Raw genomic sequence first — 24,963 nt, 5'->3', positions numbered from 1 at the left:
ACAATCTTGTACAATTGTGTTAATCACTTTGTTTGGTGTATCAATTGTGTCAATCTCTTGCAATTAGATAATATACAAACATATAGCATTAAACAAATTGGTGCGAAAATGATTAACAACAACGACGACCAAACCTTGTATCATTAAATAGAATCGGCTACATATGGATCAAACGATGCCATCATGTCCTATCATGAGCTATATTTTTATCAAACATCATGAAAATAATCAATTCATTTTTTTATAAGTTGGCAAGAGTCTGAAACTCATTGGCTTATTTTTGACACTTCACACGCAGGAGTTTTTAAAAATAAGTGATCATTCGTCCCAATAAAAGTTTAACCAAACAAAGAACAACATTTTAAAGAATTTGTGTTCTCAAGAAAAAGCCACGAGCATTATGTGACTAACCTTTCAAACAACTCACATGGATAGATAAATAATTGAAATAAATTAACTTATGGAGAATACAGTTCTTAGTTCCTACCTAAAGGTGCAGCAATTATTGAGAAAACCTTACAACAGATTAGTGATAATGATACATAATTAGTCTCTGATACATAAATTATGTCTGAAAAATACCAACTGTTATCTGAATTTTACAACAGGTTGTTACCTAGCATGTTCACAAGGAGAATTTGCACTCTGCAGATCTGTTGAAACATGATGTTTGTTCCAGATTATCAGGAGCAATTCAAAGTTTGATCTCATGGAGGAATGAGCAGTGCAAGAACAGGTCTTGACATTGAAAATGCTTTGACCCTCAATTTACATACGTGTCCATCAGCTTAAGGCTCTGATTTCATGCATACTCTAAGGAATATCAGAAGATTCAGAACTTTCATCACTAGGAAGATCAGAAGATTCAGAACTTTCATCACTTTTTGCAAAGGCCAGTTCACATACAACAGCAAGGTGATCACTTCCCCATTTCTGCAGGAGGGCACAAAAGAATCACAAAGATATCAATAATCCAACATGTAACAAAATACATCAGCATACATATAAACTATGAAGCATTGACATAGATACACCGACATGTCAATACCGATAATAATTTGAAAAATTGAAGACATGAAAACTAACACGTGTTGGTGTCCGACATTAGTCAAATGTCAGATACCAAACACGCCTTTAATATGAAGTGTCGGTGCTGCTATGATACAAGGACGTCTATTAAGTAGAGTACCTCGGTAGGGAGTCCTCTAGTTCTTCTAAGAACATCAACGGGTAAGGTTTCAAGAACTCTGACTGGAGTAAGTTCCTCGGAATGCCTGCTTACCACTGACATCAGTAACGAAAATTTGTAAATGCAAATAACTTTGGTGCTCAGTATGGAGTGTATAGCTACCAGATATAATCAACTGTTCCCATGAACTTAGAGTGGTACGATGTTGCCAAGGGCTCCCCAATATCATCTCTTGTTCTATGCTTTCCCTATTATATGACGCGGGAAATATCAGCATTGCCTTAATATCCCATTAAATTTTTTGGAGTTTCCCATATCAATGTTTCAAGGATAAACTTTTAATCTTATGCATTAAAAAAATGGAACTTTCCAGACATCGATTATGGTAATTATTATATTGAAGTTGGATTAAATTCAAATATAAAGATGGCAGATTAAAGTATCATACAGGGACACCACTATAAGCACTGCGGAGCTTGAGTTGGTGCTGAAGACAAGTGACTCCTTTTGCGCCAGTTGCAAGGATTAGTTCTTCCGCACTCCATTTGTGTAGCAACTGCCTTGAAACAGACATTGAAATGCTGCACCAGATACACACCCAAGTAATTATCATATAATACCAAACACTTTACATATGCAAACAATGATTACAATCCTTCCCTCTATTATATTATTCGTTTCATAGCAATAAAACAGCCCTTTTTTTTTTCTTCATGTTAACCAGTAATCAGAAGTCTTGATAAATCATTGATGATAGCCATGTTTTTAAGGAGAGGGCAGAGAGGTGCAGCCATGGCATATATAGTAACCGAGAATAAAAACTTTGTACATACTCAAAAACAACCTAGCATCATCACATACTTCGATCTGAATTCTCTGTGATTGGGCCGGATTTCAAGCTGTCCAGACATATTTCTGCGATCATGTGATTGGATGTCTAACTGCGACAAATAACACATTAACTTAATAAATATTACAAATTCATTAATGGCACAAAATCCAAACACATATAAACAACTCACTCAAGGTCTGAGACTGTCATATAATCAAATCTCTCATATACAGCACAAAAAATAAAGCTTAAAGGCATGATAATATACCATGACGAGGAGATGCCAAACTCACCTTAGATGAAGACAGAAATTTATATATTGCACTCTGCCAACACAGGAACAAAAAAATACAAGCAATGAAGTAACAACACACAAGACAAAAGAAAAACTAACATCAATCAACTACTTGGTACAAAGAATGACCTTACCTGTGGAACACTGTTTAAATCCCCAGCTAAAATAACAGGGATGTCACCCCATTCTTGTGATAACTTGTAAGCTTTATCAATTAAAAGCCTGACCTGTCCATTATGTCATAAGTTACCAGAGTCAATAAAATATATCAGGCAGCTTAATTAACAATAGACAACCAGATTGCTTGGTGAGGCAAAATGGTTTGCACCAATCCTAGCTCAGAAAATAATATCTAAAACTTAAGGAAAAAAAATCACATGCACTATTACACTAATCAGTATAAAGCTACCCACCTAGTCAAAAAATTAAAAAAGTACCTGGCCAAGTTTGATATCACCACGGTTAGGGTTGAACAGCACATGTATATTTCCTATTACAAATCTTTTGTTTTTCGTGGATTGTTCCCTGCAGATTTAGATCAAATTCGTAACAGAGCAGTAAATATGAAAACTACACAGTCATGAAATAGGCACCATGTGTGTGTCAAAATATATGTGCATGCATGTGTGTATATATTATTCTTTCGAAAATTTTCACTTCCAAATACCTTTGCTGCTGATGATTAGAGATAAATAAATGTTATCAGAAGAGTAAAAAATTATAGTGAATAGTTACTTATTGGTATGCAGCAATTACATATACATTAGCAAGTAACCACTACAGGATACTTGAATATAAACATCCCATATATTACATGAAAAAATATGTTAAGGCAATAGATAATTTGTGGTAACATTGCCCATTTTAACCAACATAAAACTTACTCGGCTGTTAGTTTACATGTGTCAGATTCTGGATTATTATTGTTTACCTGTAAATAAATGGTGCAATAGAGTGATCAGATAAAAATACAAAACCTAAGATTATTGGTCTAATTCAACAAGAACATACATATGCATAGTAGTATATAGAATAGTACTAGGTATAATAGAATTTAAAAAAGATTTAATTTTTTTGAATAAAAGATAATAAATATATCTAATCAAAGACAACAAGCAAATAAAACACAATAGCTAGGAAACAAATTAAAAAAAATAAAAACAAACCGCATATACCTCCAAAACACAAAGTTGGGCAACATTGTGACGCATACCAAATTTCTGAAACTCTATATCTTCTTGGTGCAAAAGACTGAATCTGCATTCAAATTTTGAAAATATACTGCATTTAGGCCAAATTTGGAACTGTATTTTATCAATCGCATGTTCTATGATTTCTAAATCTTTGATCTATTGGCTTTCCTTGTAACTAGGAATGCTTAGGCAGTTATTGTCAAAGGTTACAAATGTAAGATATCAAATAAAGTAATTATAGATACAAAATCCTAATTATCTAATGGATTAAGGGGTAATGGAAACCCACAATTTGTCTTTCCAAAATATAGCACATCCATCATTGGCTTCTCCCGTGCGACCCTATTGGTAATAAGAACCCCGGTAAGGAAAAATTGATTAAATGTTTGGAGATCAAAAGCTTATATGACCATTCAAATATGTATATAACTTACCTTGTAAACACTTTTAAAGCCATTGTTCTGAAAAAGATCATCTAAATCATCAAAATGATCAACCTCCTGCAGACATTGGATTTCTAGAAATCAATTACTGACAACTTATTTCTAGGATGCATGAAATCAATTATGTGCCAACTGGCATTAACATTAACATTAACATTAACATAAGCATGAACGCATAACTTGCATCTCAACAAAACACATGAAGCAACGGTAAAAAAAATTACCACAGATTCCAATACCCTTTGGTACATGAATGCAAGTAACCAAGAGTTGTAGCTAAATTAAAAAAAACTATGTCCAACTCTTCTTTTTCAACATTTCAAGACTTGGTAGAGATGCATAAATGATGAATGTAAAATGGTTACAGGTTTGTTACAACATATTAAGTTGTGCTATGCAGTGTATAACATAGGTAAGGATTATTAAATTACCTGGAAACAGAGTATGCTTGCATTGTAGCTATCAATCTCTTCAAGTATGAGCCTCTTACGTCTGCCCCAATCCAGGAAACGTCGAGGGATATTAGAATACAAATCCAGATGATTTGATGCATTTTCAACGCCAAGTATATTGTATGAAACAACTACAATCGTATCTGCAAGACATGGAAAGGAATCAGAACAGTAAATATGAGATAAACACAATCTACTCTGAAGTCTAAATGACAAACATTCCATCACTAGCTCGAAAATGGAATGTTCTTTATCTATGACTTCATCACAAACAGTTCATTATGTTAACAACCCACTATCTATAAGCAAGCAAATTCCATCATTCTTTACATTCATGCCACTTTTATTTTTGGTAAATATACGATTATAAGTGACTTCAAAATTTTGAAAAACAGTCAACAATCATGATTGTGACCATGACTTCAAGATTTTTTATATGTACATGATTGCATCACGACCAAAAATGCAGCCGCATCAAACGCATTTAAACACAAGTTTACTCAAAATTAACAATCTCAACACAACCGGAATTCAGACCTTACAATGATGCTACTTAGTACCAAAGATTTGTTACCATAGTCACTACTCTAGTAAGCAAGAAAGAAGAAAATGCATAACCCTATATGATGGATTCCAAATAAAATTTCTTTCAAAAATAACTATCTATCCTCACTCAATTAAACTTTACCAATCACAATCTCATTATTGTTTCATACGGAAATTCTCAATTTTAGTTTCCTTACATTAAAGTCTCAACCTTAGAAATCCAACACTTAGGCCATGTTTAGATAATCAACTTAATTTGCAGCATACAGCATAAGCGCTTATCGTGATAAGTGCTTATGTATAAGCTATTTCGATAAAACAAGATAAATAAATCCAAACTGTTTTTTGTATAAGCCGAAAACAACTTATGAATATGTCATAACATAAGTTCTCTCAAACAATATCACAAGTGCTTATGCATATAGATTGTATAATTTTTAAGCTGTTTTCATAAGCTATCCTGGAGAGCTTACGGACATAAGCTGAAAACAGATTATAAACTTGTCATAAGTTGTTTTGATAAGTTCTCTCAAACAATGTCACAAGTGCGCATAGTTCTCCTAATCAGTCTGGCAAAAACTTATGCCAGTATACTCTCAAATAAGTCAATCCAAACAGATCCCTCATGCTTAAAAACCAAACCATATCAACTTTTTACCAAACACTGCCAATTGAATCAACTAGCTTATCCAATATAGTTATCCACTACTAGCTTATCAATTATCTGCTATAAGCTAATCCGCTAAAAGTTAACTAATCAGCTATCTACTATTTTTTACCAAACAAACCCTTAATGCTTAAAAATTAAACAACATTAACATTTCAGCACAAAAAATGAATCACATTTAAATGCAAAATTTCAGAGTGAAAAATAAAACTAAAAAAATGATAAACTTTACAAAAAGGATAGAACTTTCTAGTGATTCTGACCGGCGCAATCAGAATAATCTTCAGAAGAGAAAACCCATTTCCTAGAAGATGAGGAAGAAGATGCTAGTCGATTAGAGCTTGAAGATTCGAAATGAGAATGTTTTCTACGCTTTGATGGATAATTGCCGGTTGAACTTTCCAGTGGGAGATTCTCCCGTTTGCGACGTGGCATGGTGGTCGCCGGAGTAGAGGATTACGGTGGCGCGTGTGATAAATTAGGGTTTGATGGTTGATTTAGGATACGGTGTCGTTAAAGAGGTAATTATTTTGCAATTTGGTTTTTTATAAAATAAATAATAGTGATGAATAAAATGTATTAAGTGTGGTACCTTTTTAAATATAATATTTAATATTCAAATTAAAAAATTAATTTAATTTGTTTTTGAGAGAAAAATTTAATTTAATTTTTTTTTGAGGGAAAAAATTAATTTAATATAATGTATGAAATCACAATTTATTTTAATAGTTATGGATTGAATGTGTTTATATATTGGTTAAGAAAATAATTGAAATTTTTATTTAGTGATTATTTAACATATGTGTGGTTAATATCATGCTTTGGAGGATTGAATACTAAAGGAAAGAGACATGGGTTGGGAAATGATGAAGAAGAATGAAGGTTTTCTTTCATCTTGGTACACATATACGTCATCATGTCGTTTGATCCTTTTTCAGTCATTACGTCAGAATTTTTGACCAAGTTAATGTCCTAGTTAACGTCAAAGATTAAAGTGACTTATAAATTGAAAAGTGAAGGATGTATTTAGATCATCGTTTGAGTCAATGACTAATATAACAATGAGTTACACATCCAAGAATCTAAATAATGGTTTGTCTGATTTAATTTCTTATCTCAACTAAACCAATGTTACCCGCGCAACTATGGCTACTTAATTGATGTCGCATTCTATAAAAATTTAAGTATAAGTGCTTAGTCTTAACTCGACTAGAAATGAACGGAATAAAAAATACAGAGATATCAACTCACAAACCCATTGTTCTAAGATTTTATTTTTAGATAGAAATATGATATCAAAGTCTCATACAACATTGAAACAATTGTAGTTAATTTGTCAATAGTCCACAATCATAACCTAATATGTGATCAAACAAATGGATAACTTTCAAATTCTAAGTTTGATTATTTTCTAGTAAAGTTGGAGAGCCCCTAATATGGACCACTTTTTTCAAGGACCACCCATGGTCCTTGCTAAATGACCAACAATAGTGGGTTGACACACTTCTTCTAAGTTTACATGAATCTTTATTTTCACGGGCCTTTTGCAATCAAAACCAGTAAATCATCTAATTCACAACAAATCACTAACTCACTCTAGTTACCGCAACTTTAATTTCACCATTTAACAAAATCTTAAATTCAATCTGGTTTCCGGTTCACAAACGTATTCGCATTTGAATAAGTCATTAAGCACAAAAGACAAGCTTCAATTTGTTTTTTGAGAAAAAGGGAAACTGTTAATGCTTTCACATTCTCCGCATAAACAACCACAATCAACACCTCCATTATAATCACTTTCATACAAAACCCCAAGTCAAGTTTGGAACAAAATTAATGGCTCCATGGACCGAGGATGTTATGCGGATAAAACGTCATGAATGGGTGGTTTCAGAATCGACGGTGGTGACATATCAAGCATTTTGTGGTTGTTACATTCTTTGTGCGGAAGTTGTTCATCTTGATAGACTTGAAACGGATGCGGATAAACCGTACAAAATGTATACCGGAGTGGAAGTGTAATTACCTACCTGCTATTGCAGGTATTTACTAAGGACCATGGGTGGATCCTAAAAAAAAAATCCATATTAGTGGCATTACTTTGATATTTCCATGCATAAGGTTAAAATATCACCCAAAAAAGTATAGTTCAACAAAATGAAGTTTACAAATTATGGATTGAATCAATAAATGCCAAAAAATAGCAAGAAGACAATCTAATCTGACAGGGAATCAGAATCCAAATTTATTGGAGTTGGACAAATACTAAAATTCAAAGGTCAAACTTCATTGGAACTCAACTACAATGTCATGTCACAAAAAGATTGGATAGAACAAGTTTTCTTGTACAACAAGTAATCTCATTTTGGACATTGCTGCTTTCTTGTTTTGATCCAACATGAAAAAAGCTTTTATTGTCCTTTCAGTTATAAATTTAGGATAACATATATATGACAAACTGATCAATGGTCATTTTTAGATATTTTGTGTTGCATGCTGAGAGAGGAAATGAAAGTTGCAACAGTGATGATATGATCATGGGAATCCTGCAGGTATTGCTGAATCTCTTGATACTGTAGCCATGATCTTCTGACTTATCTAAGTTAAGATTATAAATAAATTTATATCATGAAAGATATATATAATATATTTGTTTTATTTTCACAAAAAATAAGCCTTGATAAAACCTCTATATCTCTTTGTAACTTAATTAATATATTGCATTTTGATATATCAGTTTATGTGGTGTAAACTAAGTTATTGCCATTACTTGTTAGACCAAATTATGGATAATTTGCATTTAAATATGAACATTAGTTGAAGATTCAAATTATAATATGCTGCTGATTTAGTATAAGTGAAAGAAAATATTGTCAATTTCCTCCTCATTTGTTTAAGTAAAATCTTGATTTAAAAAACCTGCTATATGTAGCATATACTATATACTATATAAGTTTTGCCAATAAAGTTTCAATTTATGTCATGAAAACCTTGATTTGTGCAGCCACAATCATGTGCGGTGAGTCACATTTTAGTGGTTCAATCAAGATCGGAAGATTCATATTTTAAACTTGATATCTTAAATGAATGTTTGGTATCACGAATTCACGATGACTCATTGTGATTTCGACAAACCTACCGTAATACCAAACATGTACTAAAATTTAAAAATCAAAATCAACATTGGAATCTAAACCTTTTAATCTTGATCAGATTGTCTACGTACGTTTTATCCTTGTGAGTTTAGCTCCGTTGGTAAGAACAATGCATAATAATTTATGTAAGGTTTGAGGTTCAAACCCCGGCCACCACAAAAAAAAAAAAAAAAAATTATCTTATCTACGTATTTAAATGCATGTTTGGTATAACGGTGACTCATTGTGATTTCGACAAACCTACTGTGATACCAAACATACGGTAAAAATTAAAAAAAAAATCAAAATCAACGTTGAAATCTAAATCATTCAATTTTGATCAGATGGTCCACATATGCATGACTGACTACATTACACAATCCAAATTCTTTATATATACACCTACACTCTCACACACACAATTGCCACAGCTACATCATGAAAGAGGACAAAGTTTCTCTCGGATAAAGTAGAAAGTTTAGACATTGAGCCATTGCTGAAAATCTAAACAGCATTGTACAACATTCTTTAAGGAGTTATATTTAAGGAGCAACAAGAGGGAGGGGCCATTTGGTGGGGGAAGGGGGGGTACCTTGTCCATTTGTGGTGGAATGAGGGGTGAATAAATAGTAATTAGGAAGCAAAGAGCTCCTTTCTTTCCAATACGAAGGGCTAAGTAGAGGCAAGAGCTGTCATCTCATGCATCCGGATAAACTTAAATGTTTGTCGGCTACACGACATGAAGTTTGACCAAGTGCATGATATGAGAGCAACTCCACCTTTCTGCTTAGTCCTACCATTGGATTGAAGGGAGTTCTATGTTTCACTTTAATGTTTTTCTTTCATCATGGGTGAATGAATTCAGTTGCTGTTTTATGCTCTTTGAACAGGTTTGTTTCTCTCTCATTCTTGTGATTAGGAGGTTTACTTTTTACTTTTGTTATCATGTTTATATGTGCAGATTTTCAAGCTTTGTATGATAAACCAAGAGTCTTCCAACAACACTGCATCATGTGTTTGCTTTGCCGGATTCCCTGCTGTAGGAAAAAGACATCTTTACATGCATTAAACAATATTGACAGTTAATTTGAGATTGGACGGCTCATATTACTCGGTGCAAAATCAATAAGTGGTAGAAAGTCTGCATGTTTCGTGTTCGACACCAGACACATATAATAGGTAGTTTTGCCAAGAACTAGGTCTAAATACATTGTATAGTAGGTAGTTTTGCCAAGAGAAGATCACAAAAGAGATAAGATGGTTTGGATGCTATTGTGCTTGAAATTTTGGTTTTTTTTTTTTGGACTTTTTTCACAAAAGAAAATATAAACTTATTTAATCTAGATTTACAAAAGCATGGTTATCAAATCAAGATTTAAAATATGACATTATTAAAGTTAAAAATATCAAAATTGAACATAGAATTGTCCAAAATAGATAGATTACTACACCAACATTTATATCTAGCAATTTTGAGTTCAGTTTTGTAAGGAATGAACTCCAAATCGTTCCCACTTCCATCATCCAACTTCGGTCCAATCGCAGTACCGATGTAACTGTCAACTTGCTCCATCGCGCCACCATCGTCGTAATAAAGTGGATTTGGATGGAGACTGGCCAGGGCGTCCGACGCAGGTGGAAGGTAGAGTTTCAAGGTGACGATGGAGAATGAAGATGGAAAGAGTGAGAAAGAAAAAAAAAAAAGGAACAGTTTAATTTCATATTTACTAACTTATTTGGTTTACTTTCGAATTAATAATTTAATTTATAAGAACCGGCACCGTAATTATTTTTACATATGTATCTAATCAAAATCATTAAACAATATCATTTTTAATGTTTTTTTTCTTATGACTAATATCATTTTCAATGTTAGTTCTAAAATATCTCTACAAACATATATTTAACATGATATGATTGAAAGTACGTGTAAAAATATTTTACATGGTCTGTACAAAAAATTAATCTCTTGAGTTATGTTTTATGATAATAGCTAGTTTGCATTCCCATTAGACAAGCCACTTAGCCACGTATTTTCACAAAAGGGATGTTCACATGGTTTGAGCAAATTCCAAGAATATGTGGGTTAATAATGAATAAATTATGGTTTAGGGTCTTATTGAGGCATACTCTCGGAGACTGAATAAGAACGAAGAAATTATTCTTTAAAATTTTTTTACAAAAGTAAACAATATTTATTCATTCAAGTTGATAGAGTATATTGATACAATACAAATCTAAAGTCGTTAAAAAACAAAAAGAATGAATATATGAACAAACTCACAACTTCCATATTAATAGCATAAAACGGCAGAATACATATATTTACAAATATAACTATATTCAAATCATTTACAACATCGACGATGCCAAAGTCATTAATCTCTTGAATTATGTTTTATGTTCACAAGGTATGAACACACTCCAAAAAATTCTGGGCTAATGATATAATAACTTTTCATACTATGCTATCATCAATCATCACATCAAGAATTGTATTTTATTCCATCTATCTCACATGTCCTAGGTTTCTTACCCTTGACTTGTTCTCCACCTATACATATATATGTGTGTGTATGTATGTATAAGGTACCGTACTCAATTCATTCAGAATTAAACCAACAAAAAAAATGGCTGCAACTTTGGTGGGAGGTGCATTTCTCTCTGCTTCTGTTCAAACAATAATGGACAGGCTAACATCACCAGAGTTTCGAAATTTCATCAACAACAAGAAGCTGAACTTATCACTTTTGAAGCATTTAGAGACAACACTTCTCACTCTTCATGCTGTTCTTGATGATGCTGAGAAGAAGCAGATCAACAATCTTCCTGTCAAACAATGGCTTGATGAGTTGAAAGATGCAATATATGATGCTGAGGATTTGCTCAACCAGATCAGTTATGATTGCCTTAGAAGCAAGGTGGAGAATAGTAATACACAAGCTGAAAACATCACTGGTCAGGTTTGGAATTTCCTTTCATCTCCTTTTCAAAACTTGTATGGAGAGATCAATTCCCAAATGAAGAGTATGATTGAAAGGCTCCAACTTTTTGCACAACAAAAAGATATCCTTGGGTTGCAAACTGTAAGTGGTAGGGTTTTTCTTAGAACACCTTCAAGTTCACTAGTAGATCAATCTTTCATGGTTGGTAGGAAGAGTGATAAAGAGAAACTAACTAATATGTTGCTATCAGATGTTAGCACTGTCAATGATAATATTAATGTTGTTTCAATTTTCGGCATGGGAGGTGTCGGTAAAACAGCCCTAGCTCAACTTCTTTACAATGATAAAGATGTTCAAGAACGTTTTGATGTAAAAGCTTGGGTTTGTCTGTCCGAAGAGTTTGATGTTTTGAGGGTAACCAGAACTTTACTTGAATCTATCACTTCAAATGTTCAGGAAAGTGATAATCTTGATTTTCTTCGAGTCAAATTAAAGCAAAACTTGAAGGGAAAAAGATTTTTGTTTGTGTTGGATGACATGTGGAATGATAGCTATAATGATTGGCATCATCTAGTCACTCCCTTCATTGATGGAGAATCTGGAAGTAGGGTGATTATCACAACACGTCAATAAAAAGTTGCCGAGTTCACCCATACCTTTCCTATCTATAAATTAGAACCTCTATCAGATGATGATTGCTGGTCTTTACTCTCAAAGCATGCATTTGGAAGTGAAGAACTTTGTGGCCGTAAATACCCAAGCCTAGAAGCAATTGGTAGGAAGATTGCAAAAAAGTGTTGCGGATTGCCAATAGCTGCCAAAACACTTGGAGGACTTCTACGCTCAAAAGTGGATGCGAAAGAGTGGAGTGCAATTTTAAACAATGACATATGGAATTTTCCAAATGATAATGTTCTCCCTGCCTTGCTTTTGAGTTATCAATATCTTCCTTCTCATTTGAAAACATGTTTCGCTTATTGTTCAATTTTCCCAAAGGATTATCCTCTTGATAGGAAGCAAATGGTTTTGCTGTGGATGGCTGAAGGCTTCCTTGAACATTCTCAAGGAGAAAAAGCAATGGAGGAAGTTGGTGATGACTACTTTGTTGAATTGTTATCTAGATCGTTAATTCAACAATCGCACGATGATTTTGGAAGACAGAAGTTTCTCATGCATGATCTTGTCAATGATTTAGCTACAATTGTATCTGGAAAAAGTTGTTGCAGGCGTGAACATGGTGGCAACATCTCTGAAAATGTCCGCCATTTTTCATATAACCAAGAAGAGTATGACATTTTCAAGAAGTTTGAAATTTTTTATGATTTCAAATGCTTGCGAAGCTTTCTTCCCATTGGTCTCTGGTGGCGACAATGTTACTTGTCTAAACAGGTTGTTGATGATGTGATACCCACACTTAGAAGGTTGCGTGTGTTATCGTTATCTGGTTATAGAAACATCGCCATGCTACCGGATTCAATTGGCAGTTTGGTGCAGTTGCGGTATCTTGATCTATCCAACACCAGAATTGAAAGCTTGCCTGATACAACATGTAACCTTCACAATTTGCAAACATTGATTTTATCATATTGCTATCATCTCATTGAATTACCGGTACATATTGGAAAGTTAATTAATTTACGTCACCTAGATATTAACTGGACGAACATAAAGGAGATGCCAATGGAGATTCTTGCACTAGAAAACCTTCAAATTTTAACAACTTTTGTAGCAGGAAAGCAAGGAGAGGGGTTAAGTGTGAAAGAGCTTGATAAGTTTCCTAACTTATGGGGAAAACTTTGCATCCAAAAGCTCCATAATGTCATTGATGTTGCTGAGGCATATGAGGCCAACTTGAAGAGCAAAGAACACATTGAGGAGTTAGTGCTACTATGGGGCGAACCAACCGAAGATTCACAAACTTCAAAAGCAGTACTTGATGCATTGCAACCACCGATTAACTTGAAGAAACTGAGCATCGACTTCTATGGAGGAACAAGTCTTCCATGTTGGCTCGGAGATTTTTCATTTTCTAACATGGTGACCCTTTTCATCAGTAATTGTACATATTGTATAACGATTCCACCAATAGGGCAGCTACCTTCTCTCAAGGACTTGACTATTAGAGGCATGACATTGGAGACAATTGGTGCAGAGTTCTACGCCATGGCAGGAGGTGGTTCCAGTTCATCGTTCCAACCATTTCCATCCTTGGAAATTTTGGAATTTCAGAACATGCCAAATTGGAAGGAATGGCTTCCCTTTATTGGCAATAAATTTCCTTTTCCTCATCTTAAATCTCTCATGTTAATCCAGTGTCCTAAACTGAGTGGATACTTGCCAAACCATCTTTTTCCATAGAACAGATTGGTATATATGGTTGTGATCTTCTCTTGGCAAAACCACCTACTCTGCAATGGATCTCATCGATAAAAAAGATAACAATCGAGGGAGATTTAGATTCTCAAACGTCTGCTGAAACGATTCAACGGTCGTTGCTTGAGACTGATTTTCCATGTAAGCTGCAGCGTGCATCAATCCGTTGTTGTGATACACTTCTGTCTCTACCTAAAATGATTATAAGCAGCACTTGTCTCCAACACTTGGAACTTTATAATATTCCATATCTCATTGCATTTCCAGCAGATTGTCTACCAACTTCATTGCAATCACTCAGAATTATTGACTGCGAGAGTTTAACATTTTTGCCTCCTAATATGTGGAGCAATTATACATCTCTTATGACATTGGAGCTAGGAAATAGTTGTAATGCACTTACCTCCTTTCCATTGGATGGTTTCCCCGCACTACAAAGTCTTTCCATTGACGGATGTAGGAATCTGGAATCCATTTTTATTTCAGATAGTTCTTCCCTCGCAACACTTGAACGTTTGACTCTCATAGATCTTCCAAAAATGAACTTATCATTTGGTGAAGGAGCTTGCCTACCTCCCAAATTAAGATCATTTCATATTGAATCCGTGAGAATAACAACGCCTGTAATTAAATGGGGTCTCCAAACGCCTAACTACTCTTTCGGATTTAGATATTGGAGGTGGTGACATTGTTAACACTTTCTTGAAGGAGAAGTTACTGCCTATTTCCTTAGTGTCTCTGACAATCACTAATCTCTCTGAAATGAAATCATTCAAAGGAAATGTGTTTCAACATCTTTCCTCTTTGGAAAGCCTTCACTTTCTACATTGTCCAGGGATCGAGTCTCTGCCAGAAGACACATTGCCTTCATCTCTCAAGTTACTGAGCATCAGAAAATGCTCTCTGTTAGAGGCAAGGTATGAAGATCATAAAGGGAAACATTGGTCCAATATTGCTCATATTCCTGTCATAAAAATAAATGGCCAAGTGATAATATGAGCAATGGAAAGGTTATAAAGTATTGCACTCCTTTTTCATTTCAGGTACCTTTTTCTTTTATATAACTAGCTAATAACAATTTGTTTAATTATGTGTACATTTGTGTATAAAGTATATAATCTTTGAGATATACAATACTGTTTTCTCAGTGAATTTTGAAGTTAATAATATGATCCGATCCATAAACCGTTGTTACTTGACTCTTTGTCATTTTATTTCTTGCAACTTTTTCAGTTATCTAACTTTCTCCTATCACTATGAAGTGTACATTTACATGCTTATATACATATTGTGAAGCTACACATGTTTCTGTCAAAAATAAAATGCTTATTTTGAAAGTATCAATCTATAAATAAAGAAATTTGTTGGTTGTGATGAACAAAATACTGAAAGATTTCTGATTTCTTAGCGATTTTTTGCCAATCTGCTTCGCTATTTATCGGCATCCCTTGCTTAAAACCTTATGTTGGAGGATTTGAAGAGAATCTTGTAGCACGATATGTCCTATAACTATATGCCATTATGCTAACCTTGTTAATTTCCATGCAGGTGTTGTGATTGATGATCTATACAATGTATTTAGACCTAGTTCTTTGTAGTTTCATATAAATATCCACCTTTGAGAATGGTTTTACACAAACACTTGGTTAAATAAAGAGTGATAAACAAGCTGATGAAATGGAAGCATGGTTGTTGTGGAGCTTGTGTAGACAAAAACTTGTACTATGTAACAAAATCCATACTATTTTTGTAATATTGAAGTTATTGTCTGTTTGACCAAAGTTTAGGATATTTTTTTCACCTTTATGTATGTATTGACTTTCTTATGAAATTTTATGTTCAACTTTATAACGAATCGAGATACGCATGTTCGATAGTGACATCATAAATATCTTCAAATGATGAGGTTTCAAAATTAACAGATTGAGTATGGCAGCGAAGTTTCAAAATTCAAGCACTCTTCTGTCGAATAATAGGATTTGAAAGACACATTCAATTGTATTATTGATGAAGCACCCGTCATAATAACAAGGAACAAAAGAAACTTATTTCACAATTCTGCTATGAGTTTTCCATACTTGTTTACATTTAAATGCTAATAACAAGCAATAAAAGTCTTATAAACCAAGGCAAATCAAAATACAGTTGTAGTTCACAAGAGGTTTGATTATAGAAAATGAACATAACACAACAGCTTGAACATAGGCATTCCTCCACCTACAATCTGATTAGGGTGATAAAACTTCCCTGCAAAAGGACCAACACTTTAATTTCATAGACACATAATTATGGTAACAATACAAGAATATGCTTAAATGTAGTTTTGGTCCCTCTAATTCGTTTCATATACGATTTTGATCTCCATATTACTAAACCCACGGTTTAGTGCCAAAACTTTTAAAATAAAATGATTTTTTCTTTCTCCAGCTGCACATTAATACATTTTGAGATTGAATGTTGATGATGTGAGAAATGAGATGCTTGTGTGACATCTTAATTGATCATGTGACACTATATACGTGGATTCATAAAAACTAATTTACATTTTATCAAAATTTACATTAAAGTATATCAAAACACCACCCAAATTTGATGTAAAATATTCTCTAGGTAAATCCTCACTTAATAACTCATTTTCGTGCCATCAACTTAGAATGTTACATAAACATATGACTTGTCACATCATCAAAATTCATCCTCAAAATGTACAGGTGGAGGAAAAAGTCAGCCATTTTAAAAACTAGGCGACTAAAATCCTGGTTTTAGAAATAGGGAGATCGTGAATGAGAAAAATGAGGGATCAAAACTATGCATAGACATTAGAATATTGCGGATAATCTAAATTGATGAACTATGCATCTGCAAGAAAATAAATTAAGACAAACTATGCATCTGAATTGTTGAACTATGCATATCTGTATAGGTAGTTTCAAATCTTCTAGATACATAGGAAAATACATCAAAAGAAAGAGATAGCATCAGGTTGTTCTAGAGTTATGACCGAGAATTTGAAAAACATGTTACTTCAATCAAATTTGCAAAATAAAGGTTGCTGACCAAATATATCAAATGATCAGTTCTTATCTAACGACATTGCAATGAGTCATCAACTGTCACTTAGTGGAACAAGGTTAGGAGGAAAGGCAGAGAGCAAGGATAACCAATGAATTAAGATCTCTTGCATATGCTCTATTTTCTGCAATTTTTTTCTCAGATCCATGCAAGAGCACAAGATCTTAACTAGTTTAATGCAACAATAGTTTATTTTAATTTACTTCCAATAGTCATTCCCCTTAAATCTACGCCAAGAGGTTCATGGCAATAAAAATCAAATCAGGATGCTTTACAAAGTTGATATTTTGACGCTTTCAAACTTAGTGTAGTTACGATGGTTAATTTTGCCTCCCTCCACCAGAGTTTTCAAATGCTCAATAATGAAAAGTTAAGTGGTAACAGAAATTTCTAGTCAGCGTAAACATCTTTTATTGCATGCCCAATTATTAAAAGAACAATTGAAAGTTTGAGATTACCTTTTATTTATCCACGGGGAAATCATTCGGACTCAACTTCCTCAACTTTTGGTCCTGGTGCAGAATATTAACACAGCATAAGATATTATCACACAAAGGCCCAAAGGTCAACAAAAAAGAGAATAAGTTATGATTGATTACTAGAGAGAACATCAAACAAATTCCCGAAAAAAACAATACTCAAACTATAATGGTTGGGAAAAAAAAAAAAAGTTTTTGCCTTGCTTCAATATCATCTTGGCAGTTGAAAAAAATATATATACATATTTAGATTCTTTCTTTTATTCCCCAATATCAATAACAAGAAAAGCTTGATGGAATCACTCCATTCACTAACTAATTCATCTCATGATGAAAGCACTCAATACACACATAAAAACACAATTTAGCTGGGTGGAGGCAGCTTTGCAATTGCAAAACTTTCATCTTTTTGCATTGAAAAACTAAACCTTAAAACAGCACGGTAAGAAAAAGATTGAACTCAATCCATAAATGAGACTAAAAGCACAAAGAAATAAGCTAAAATTTGGCTTCCATTTCAATCTCCCTTCCCAAAGACACCCTTTAAGCACAGGCAAAAGAATGGTCATGCACACCCAACTTGCTAATTCCTAAACACATGTGGAGCACGGATACGGACACGGACACCGGACACGGCACGGACACAAACACGCCGACCTTTCTACATTGAACATGAATTATGAAGCGGTGATTTTAGTACAAGAGCATGTGTTTGTGGTTACTGCCAGCTAAATTTACTTTTGTCTAAAACGTCAGATTTAGTGCAAGTGAAAACAAGCAGATTTTGCATGTTGAAAATTTTACACCAAAATTGCATTATATATTGCAAGCACTCCGTTACTCCATAATTGAAATTAAAGTTGATTTTGACTTCAAACGTAGCATTAGAGTATAAACATTTAAACATACATTGCTTCACTTCAAACTCTATTAACCGAATCAAGTTTACAAAAATAAGTTCATTCAAATCAAATGCTTACCTAAACACACATTAAACCTTTTACAAACAGCATACCGAATTAATCAATTTTAAAATGAAAAATGGAATGCCCAAAGACACTTTTAATCACCCACCACAGATAAAAACATTACACCATGAGAGAAATTACAAACACCCCACTTAACAATTCGCTTAACAGAATCCTCCAAAAACAATTCCAATCAACATAGCAAACCAAAACGCCGACACTGCTATATAAAAATGACAACTTTTGAGAAATTATACAGATCCACTTGAGAATTCACAACTAAATACACACTAAGCCTTTTACAAACAGCATACAATGGAATACCCAAAGACACCTTTTAGCTACCCAGCATCATAAAATCACAGCTAGAGAGAAATTGCACACATCCCACTTAACAACTGACTAACACAACCCCCTTATTCATTATAAGCTATTTCTATAACAAAAGATCAAATGAAGTTTAACTGTTTGCACATAAGCTATAGCCTATAAGCTATTTTCATGAGCTATCCTAGAGAGAATGTGGAAATAAGGTGAAAACATCTTATAGACAGGGCCCTGTTTGGACAAACACTGTTTTGATAACTAATTTAATTAAACGCTTATAGCTTAAGCGATTATCATACAAGTGTTTATGTATAAACTATTTCCATGACAAAAAATAAAATAAAGTCAAACTGTTTTCATAAGCTATCAAGCATAACTTATAGAAATAAGTTGACAGTCCAATTCATCTCACTAGTGTTTATGTGAGTAGATAAACTCAAATAAACCAATTCAAATAGGTCCATAAGTTATTTCCATAAACTCTCACAAGTCACAAGTACTTGGATAACCTCAAAAAAACCAATCCAAATGAACCCTTAATCACCAAAACCCTTCAAAAACAACAAACCAAACCAACACCTTTCATACCACACAAAAATCCCTACTTCAGACAAAACCACAGAAACCCATTTAACAATCCACAACTAAAAACCCAAATTACATTAAAAAATCCAAAAAAAAAAAAAAAAAAACAGAGAGATCAGCAAACCATGGAGAGAAGGGTACGACCATCAGGATAGCTTATGGAAACAACTTACAACATGGTCATAAGTTGTGCTTTTAGATTATTTCCATAAGCTCATTGGGATAGCTTATGAACTCAACTTAAAGCTTATAAAATATCAGTCTAATTGAATTTTATTTTATCTTTTGTTATAGAAATAACTTATACAGAAGCGCTTACATAATAAACCCTTACACTACAAACGCTTAACAGAACTATCCAAACAAGGCCTATGTCGAGAAGCTGTTTCCATAAGCTCTCCCAAGTATTTGTCAGTCATATAAGCTCAGAAGAAACATCAAACCAACCCAAAACCTTCCACACCACATAAAAATGACAACTTAATAAAAGGATGACGACCATCCTTGCCCCAATCAATGCCACTTAACAAAATCACCTTATTCGTTAATTAAGCGCTTATATCATACACACTTATAATAAAGTACTTGTGTATAAGCCATTTTCTATAACAAGATAAAAGTAGGTAAATTATTTTTCATATTAACCCATAAGTTGTGCTAGAGAGCTTATAGAAATAAATAAGTTGAAAACAGTCTCACGTCTCACAGGTACTTGTCAAATATATAAACTCAAATAAGTCAATCCATACAAGCCCATAAGTCATATCCATAAGCTCACATAAGTAGTTAAATAAACTCACATAAATCAATCAAAACATACCCTTAATCAACAAAACCCCTCAAAAACATCAAACCAACTCAAGACCTTTCATATCACATAAAAATCACAACTCCACAAAATCACACAAACCCATTTCATAATTCACAACAATAAACCCATTATACATAAAAATGTTCCAAAAAAATAACAGAGAATAATAAACCATGAAGAGAAGGGTGCCACACATCTTTCCCCCAACCAATGCCACTTAACAATTGACTTAATGGAATTCCCTTATTAATTAATTAAGCATTTATAGCATTCACACTAATCATAAAGTGCTTATGCATAAGCCATTTTCAATAAAAATAAAAAATAAAAAGATAAAACAAAGTTAAATTGTTTTCATATAAGCTATAAGCTGTTTTCGTAAACTATCCTAGATAGCTTATGAAAATAAGCTGAAAACAACTGATAGACAAAGCCTTGTGTGGACAAACAAATTAATTAACTTCTTATGCAGCTTATGCAGATGCGTTTATCATATAAGTGCTTATATATAAGTCATTTCTATAACAATAGATAAAATAAATTCAATTTTGTTTCATTTAATCTACATGTTATTTTTATTAAGCTATGCTGAAGAGCTTATAGAAATTAGTTCACAGCTTTCTCACAATCAATCACACAAGTACTTATGTTGGTAAATAAACTAATCCAAACAGACCCATAAATCAGTTCCATAAGCTCTCACAAGTACTTAAATAAACCAATCCAAACCCTTCAATATTACATAAAAATCAAAACTTCACAAAAATCACACAAACCCATTTGATAAGGTGGCATTTAGCCTACACAAGTGTAAAACTTGTGTAGCATGCACAAACTAAGTAATGAAGGGCAAGTGCCGGTTTCAACTTGTTTGTAAATAAATCCCATTAAAAAAAAAAGCAACATATTTTAATCTCAAATGATAGTTTTTTTGTTTTTGCTGGATGCACCCCCATATCTGAAACAACAATTGTTTTAGAAATTAGCAACATGCTGTCATTAGAAACAACAAGTTTTCATGACTTTCATTCTTTCTTGTTTGCACATGAACAGAACCAAGCAAACCCCATCCAAACTTTTTGTCCACCGCCACTGAACCACCGTGTTGTCTCCGAGCACCGCCGTGTTTGAATCTTATAGCTCCAAATTTGCAATTGGAATCCGATCTGGTGTTGACACCACCACCCTTCAATTTTGATTATGGTTAATGGATAATTAAAATTGAAACCAATTAAAAAACCAATTAGCCTTGACAAACAACACAGTGTTCAGACATTGAATCGAAATTGAATCAGGAACTAGAAAAAGTCAGTAAATCGATTTCCCCTTTCCCCATTCATGTTATTTCAAAATCAATTAAAAATAATTCGTAAAACACCTATAATTCAGGCAAGGAATCTGCACTTCTTATGGATGAACTTGAAGAAAGCCTAGATTTGTATAAATCCACATTGCATCTCATTTTAATTTAAACCATAAACATGACTATACAGCTTTAGATTCACATGACTAACTACCACATCCAATAATTAATTATCAAGAAGCCAAGACTATAAATTTAAATCATGTGTACATTACAAACACTGGCATAATGTTCACTATAATTAAAGAAACCAGTGCCAACAAAAACAAGCGTAACTTTAACTTGGCAAGTCGAATAGTTATTCATCAACACTTCCAAGTCTTCACCTTCGTATTCATTTAATAAGACATATGTATTTAACTTTGTAAAAAAAGAATTTTAATCAAAATTTCCAGCATGCAACAGGTCACCAAACAACATTATAAATTGAAACAAGAGATGGAACAAAATAACAAATCGGTTGCCCTTTTCAATTTTCAATTTTTTTCCTTTTATTTTGATTTTGATTATGGTTCTGGGAAAATTAATATTGAAACTAATTCACAAAGTTAATTCAAAAGTGAAACCAAAACAAAATTGAAGAAGAAGGTAGAAAACCACTTTCAAAACAAGTATAAAATTGAAACCAACGGGAAATTGAACAAGGTTGGATCTGGGAAGCGGTTGAATGGAGAGGTTAGAAAACCAAAATCATTAACAAACAGCACAGTGTTCAGAAATTGAATTGGAAAATAAGGGAAATTGAAGCAAGAGCTATAAAAGGTCAGTAAATCGATTTACAGTTAAACCCGATATTATTTGCTGCTAAAACAAAAGCCCAGACCCAATACCATGGTTAAAAAAAACTGAATAAAATATTGATATTTAATCATTAAGTGGGGTCACATTTACTGTTCATTATATCTCAAGAGCAAGTCACAAAAAGGTTGCAGGTAACAGATCTAGACCGTTGACATATAATAATATTATATCAACGGTCCAAATCAATTTTTAAGAAAACTTTACACAACTTGTGTATCATACACAAGTCTTTTGCTTGTGCATAGTAAATGGCACCATTTGATAATTCACCAAAAAAAAACTATCATACACCAAAAACATATAAAACAAAAAGAGAACATAAGAGAGAAAAACACAAACCATGAAGAGTAGGATGACAACCATCTTTGCCCCAACCAATCCCCCTAGTAGACTCAAGATAAAATAATTTCAAACTATTTTCACAAAAGCTATCGTGGACAGCTTATGAAAATAACCTGAAAACAGGGCATTGTATGGATAAATAGTTCAATTTCGCCCTTATAGCATAAGCAATTATCATATAAGTGCTTATGTATAAGCTATTTCTATAACAAAACATAAAATTAGCTCTTCCCATAAGCTCTTCCAAGTGCTTGCCAGTAGATAAAGCCAAACTAGTTTCATCGAAGTTATAAGCTGAAAACAGCTTATAGACATGTCATAAACTTTCTATATGCTCTAATCCAAACAAACCCTAATCAACAAAACCCTCAAACCAAACCAAACCAAAACCTTTCATATCAAATAAAAATCACAACTTCATAGAAATCAAGCAGGCCTACTTGATAATTCACCAAAAAACCCAAATTTCATTAGCTATATTGGAGAGCTTATGGGTCTGTATGGATTGACTAATTTGAGTTATACTTGCATAAACACTTGTGAGACTATTAGAGAGAGCTTATGAAAACAACTCATGTAACATATCCAAAACATGTTTTCAGCTTATAGCTTATAGATTATATTAAACTAGTTTAACTTTATTCTATCTTTTGCTATAGAGATAACTTAAGTGCATGCTATAAGAGCTTAGATAAGTTGTTTATCCAAACAATTGTTTCCATAAGCTCTCCCAAGTACTTGTCAATCATATAATATAAGCTCAAATAAATCAATCTAAACATACCCTTAATCATCAAAACCAAACCACAAGCTTCAATACGACATAACAATCACAGCTTTAGACAAAATCACACAAACCCATTTCATTATTCCCAACAAAAACCCATTATACAAAACCTTCAATACTACATAAAAATCAAAACTTTAGACAAAATCACATAGACCCATTTCATAATTTCACAACAAAAACAAATTATACATCAAAAATTCAAAGAGAGAGGGAAGAACACAAACCATGAAGAGAAGGGTGACGACCATCTTTCCCCCAACCAATCCCTCTTGTAGACTCAAGATACTGTTTCACAAGATGACGACATTTCTGATGATGATTAATCCCTTCAATCCTATAACACCAACGAAGCTTTTCACGAATAATCTTCGCTTTTTCGATCTGAATCCATTTTTCACGAACAATGTGTTCCCTCATTTCCAGCATCGCCACTGGATCTTTGTAGGGGTTCGCCGGATCGAAATCGTCTGGTGGGTTGTCATCGAACTCCACATACCCCTTCTTTCTTCCCATTTTTTCAAGCTTCGTTTCACTCTTTCGAAGATGAACACAAACACAGTTCTGAATCGTGAATTCTGTGATACCTTTGTGTTAGTGTTTCTGTGTAGAGGTTTATTGGGCTGGGCTTTTTGTTTGGGTTATTAGGATATATTCTCAAGTAAACCCCGTTGTTTACTCACTTATAACTCGAGGAATTTCTTTTCTGACTCCCGAACATTCTCCGTGTTCTGTTTTAGATTCTAAAATCCGAAATAAGAAAAAAATTGAGGCTTTTTGAATGTGTTTTATGGTTGCGGAACGTATAGTCTGAAACTCAACAGGACGTGAAGAAAATCAATATGTGTCGAAAAAGAAATTTTCTATTAAATAGTATGGGAGACGATTGCACGAAATTGGATGACATGACAAAACATATGGGTATTGGGGTTGTATTGGAAACAAGTGATGGGTATATTAGTAATTATCAATTCAAAGTATGCAATTATTGTCTTTCGTATACATGTGTTTGTAAAATACAACATTCACTTTCTCATTAATTCAGGTGCGACTATAATGTGCTTTACTTTTTTTGTGTTAATTATCCGGTTTTTAAGAAAAGAAACCCAAAATCTAGCAAATAATTGTTTCCACTAAAAGACTTTTTCAAACGGTTCGTTATATGAGAAACTCATTAATAACATGTTTTGCTACTACATCTAAGTTTTAAAAATTTAAGACATTTGCTTCAAAAACAAATCATAAACAAAATCAGCAATAGGTGATAATAGTTCACTTTCAAAAAAAAAAACTTTAAAAAAAATCATGTTGAAGGTTTTGATTTGTTTGTTACATAATCTTAAAAAAAGTTAGTTTAAT

The 24,963-nt window shown here is 33.2% G+C and overlaps 3 protein-coding genes across 4 annotated transcripts; 1 reads left to right on the top strand and 2 right to left on the bottom strand.

Annotated features, from left to right (window-relative positions):
• Window positions 1-428: 428 nt before the first annotated feature.
• On the bottom strand, window positions 429-6,167 carry LOC25496848 (carbon catabolite repressor protein 4 homolog 5). The gene is made up of 14 exons (XM_013597555.3): window positions 5,881-6,167; window positions 4,384-4,547; window positions 3,944-4,009; window positions 3,799-3,851; window positions 3,492-3,573; window positions 3,201-3,247; window positions 2,754-2,841; window positions 2,451-2,543; window positions 2,315-2,347; window positions 2,051-2,130; window positions 1,638-1,770; window positions 1,352-1,437; window positions 1,190-1,274; window positions 429-933 (listed from the first exon to the last, which is right to left on the bottom strand). The coding sequence occupies exons 1-14, from the start codon at window positions 6,050-6,052 to the stop codon at window positions 814-816; spliced, it is 1,302 nt and encodes a 433-aa protein (XP_013453009.1). The 5' UTR covers window positions 6,053-6,167; the 3' UTR covers window positions 429-813.
• Window positions 6,168-11,381: 5,214 nt separating this feature from the next.
• LOC25496847 (putative disease resistance RPP13-like protein 1) lies at window positions 11,382-14,054 on the top strand. Its single transcript, XM_024786242.2, is given in 1 exon segment — window positions 11,382-14,054. A coding segment is annotated over 1 exon segment (2,673 nt).
• Window positions 14,055-16,047: 1,993 nt separating this feature from the next.
• On the bottom strand, window positions 16,048-24,198 carry LOC11437447 (NADH dehydrogenase [ubiquinone] 1 beta subcomplex subunit 10-B). 2 transcript variants are annotated; one of them, XM_024786244.2, is made up of 3 exons: window positions 23,832-24,190; window positions 17,600-17,653; window positions 16,048-16,316 (listed from the first exon to the last, which is right to left on the bottom strand). In XM_024786244.2, exons 1-2 carry the CDS (start codon window positions 24,118-24,120, stop codon window positions 17,622-17,624), a joined length of 321 nt encoding a protein of 106 aa, XP_024642012.1. In that variant the 5' UTR covers window positions 24,121-24,190; the 3' UTR covers window positions 16,048-16,316; window positions 17,600-17,621. The 2 variants fall into 2 exon arrangements, with proteins under 2 accessions (XP_024642012.1, XP_003620491.2); XM_003620443.4 differs by lacking the exons at window positions 16,048-16,316; window positions 17,600-17,653 and adding an exon at window positions 21,021-21,497 and having other exon boundaries at window positions 23,832-24,198.
• Window positions 24,199-24,963: the final 765 nt, after the last annotated feature.

Source organism: Medicago truncatula, chromosome 6 (assembly GCF_003473485.1).
Source record: "Medicago truncatula cultivar Jemalong A17 chromosome 6, MtrunA17r5.0-ANR, whole genome shotgun sequence".
Lineage (NCBI taxonomy): Eukaryota > Viridiplantae > Streptophyta > Magnoliopsida > Fabales > Fabaceae > Medicago > Medicago truncatula.
Note: the sequence above shows the minus strand (reverse complement) of the source record. Positions and strands in the feature narration are given on the sequence as shown.

Coding starts and splice junctions, on each gene's coding strand:
- LOC25496848 (XM_013597555.3), bottom strand. CDS start 6,052: ATGCCACGTCGCAAACGGGAGAATCTCCCACTGGAAAGTTCAACCGGC. Junction 3,574..3,798: donor ATATTTTGGAAAGACAAATT/GTGGGTTTCCAT, acceptor ATTTGAATGCAG/ATTCAGTCTTTTGCACCAAG. Junction 2,842..3,200: donor ACATGTAAACTAACAGCCGA/GTAAGTTTTATG, acceptor CTAAATCTGCAG/GGAACAATCCACGAAAAACA.
- LOC11437447 (XM_003620443.4), bottom strand. CDS start 24,120: ATGGGAAGAAAGAAGGGGTATGTGGAGTTCGATGACAACCCACCAGAC. Junction 21,498..23,831: donor TCGTCACCCTTCTCTTCATG/GTTTGTGTTCTT, acceptor TCAAAATTGAAG/GGTGGTGGTGTCAACACCAG.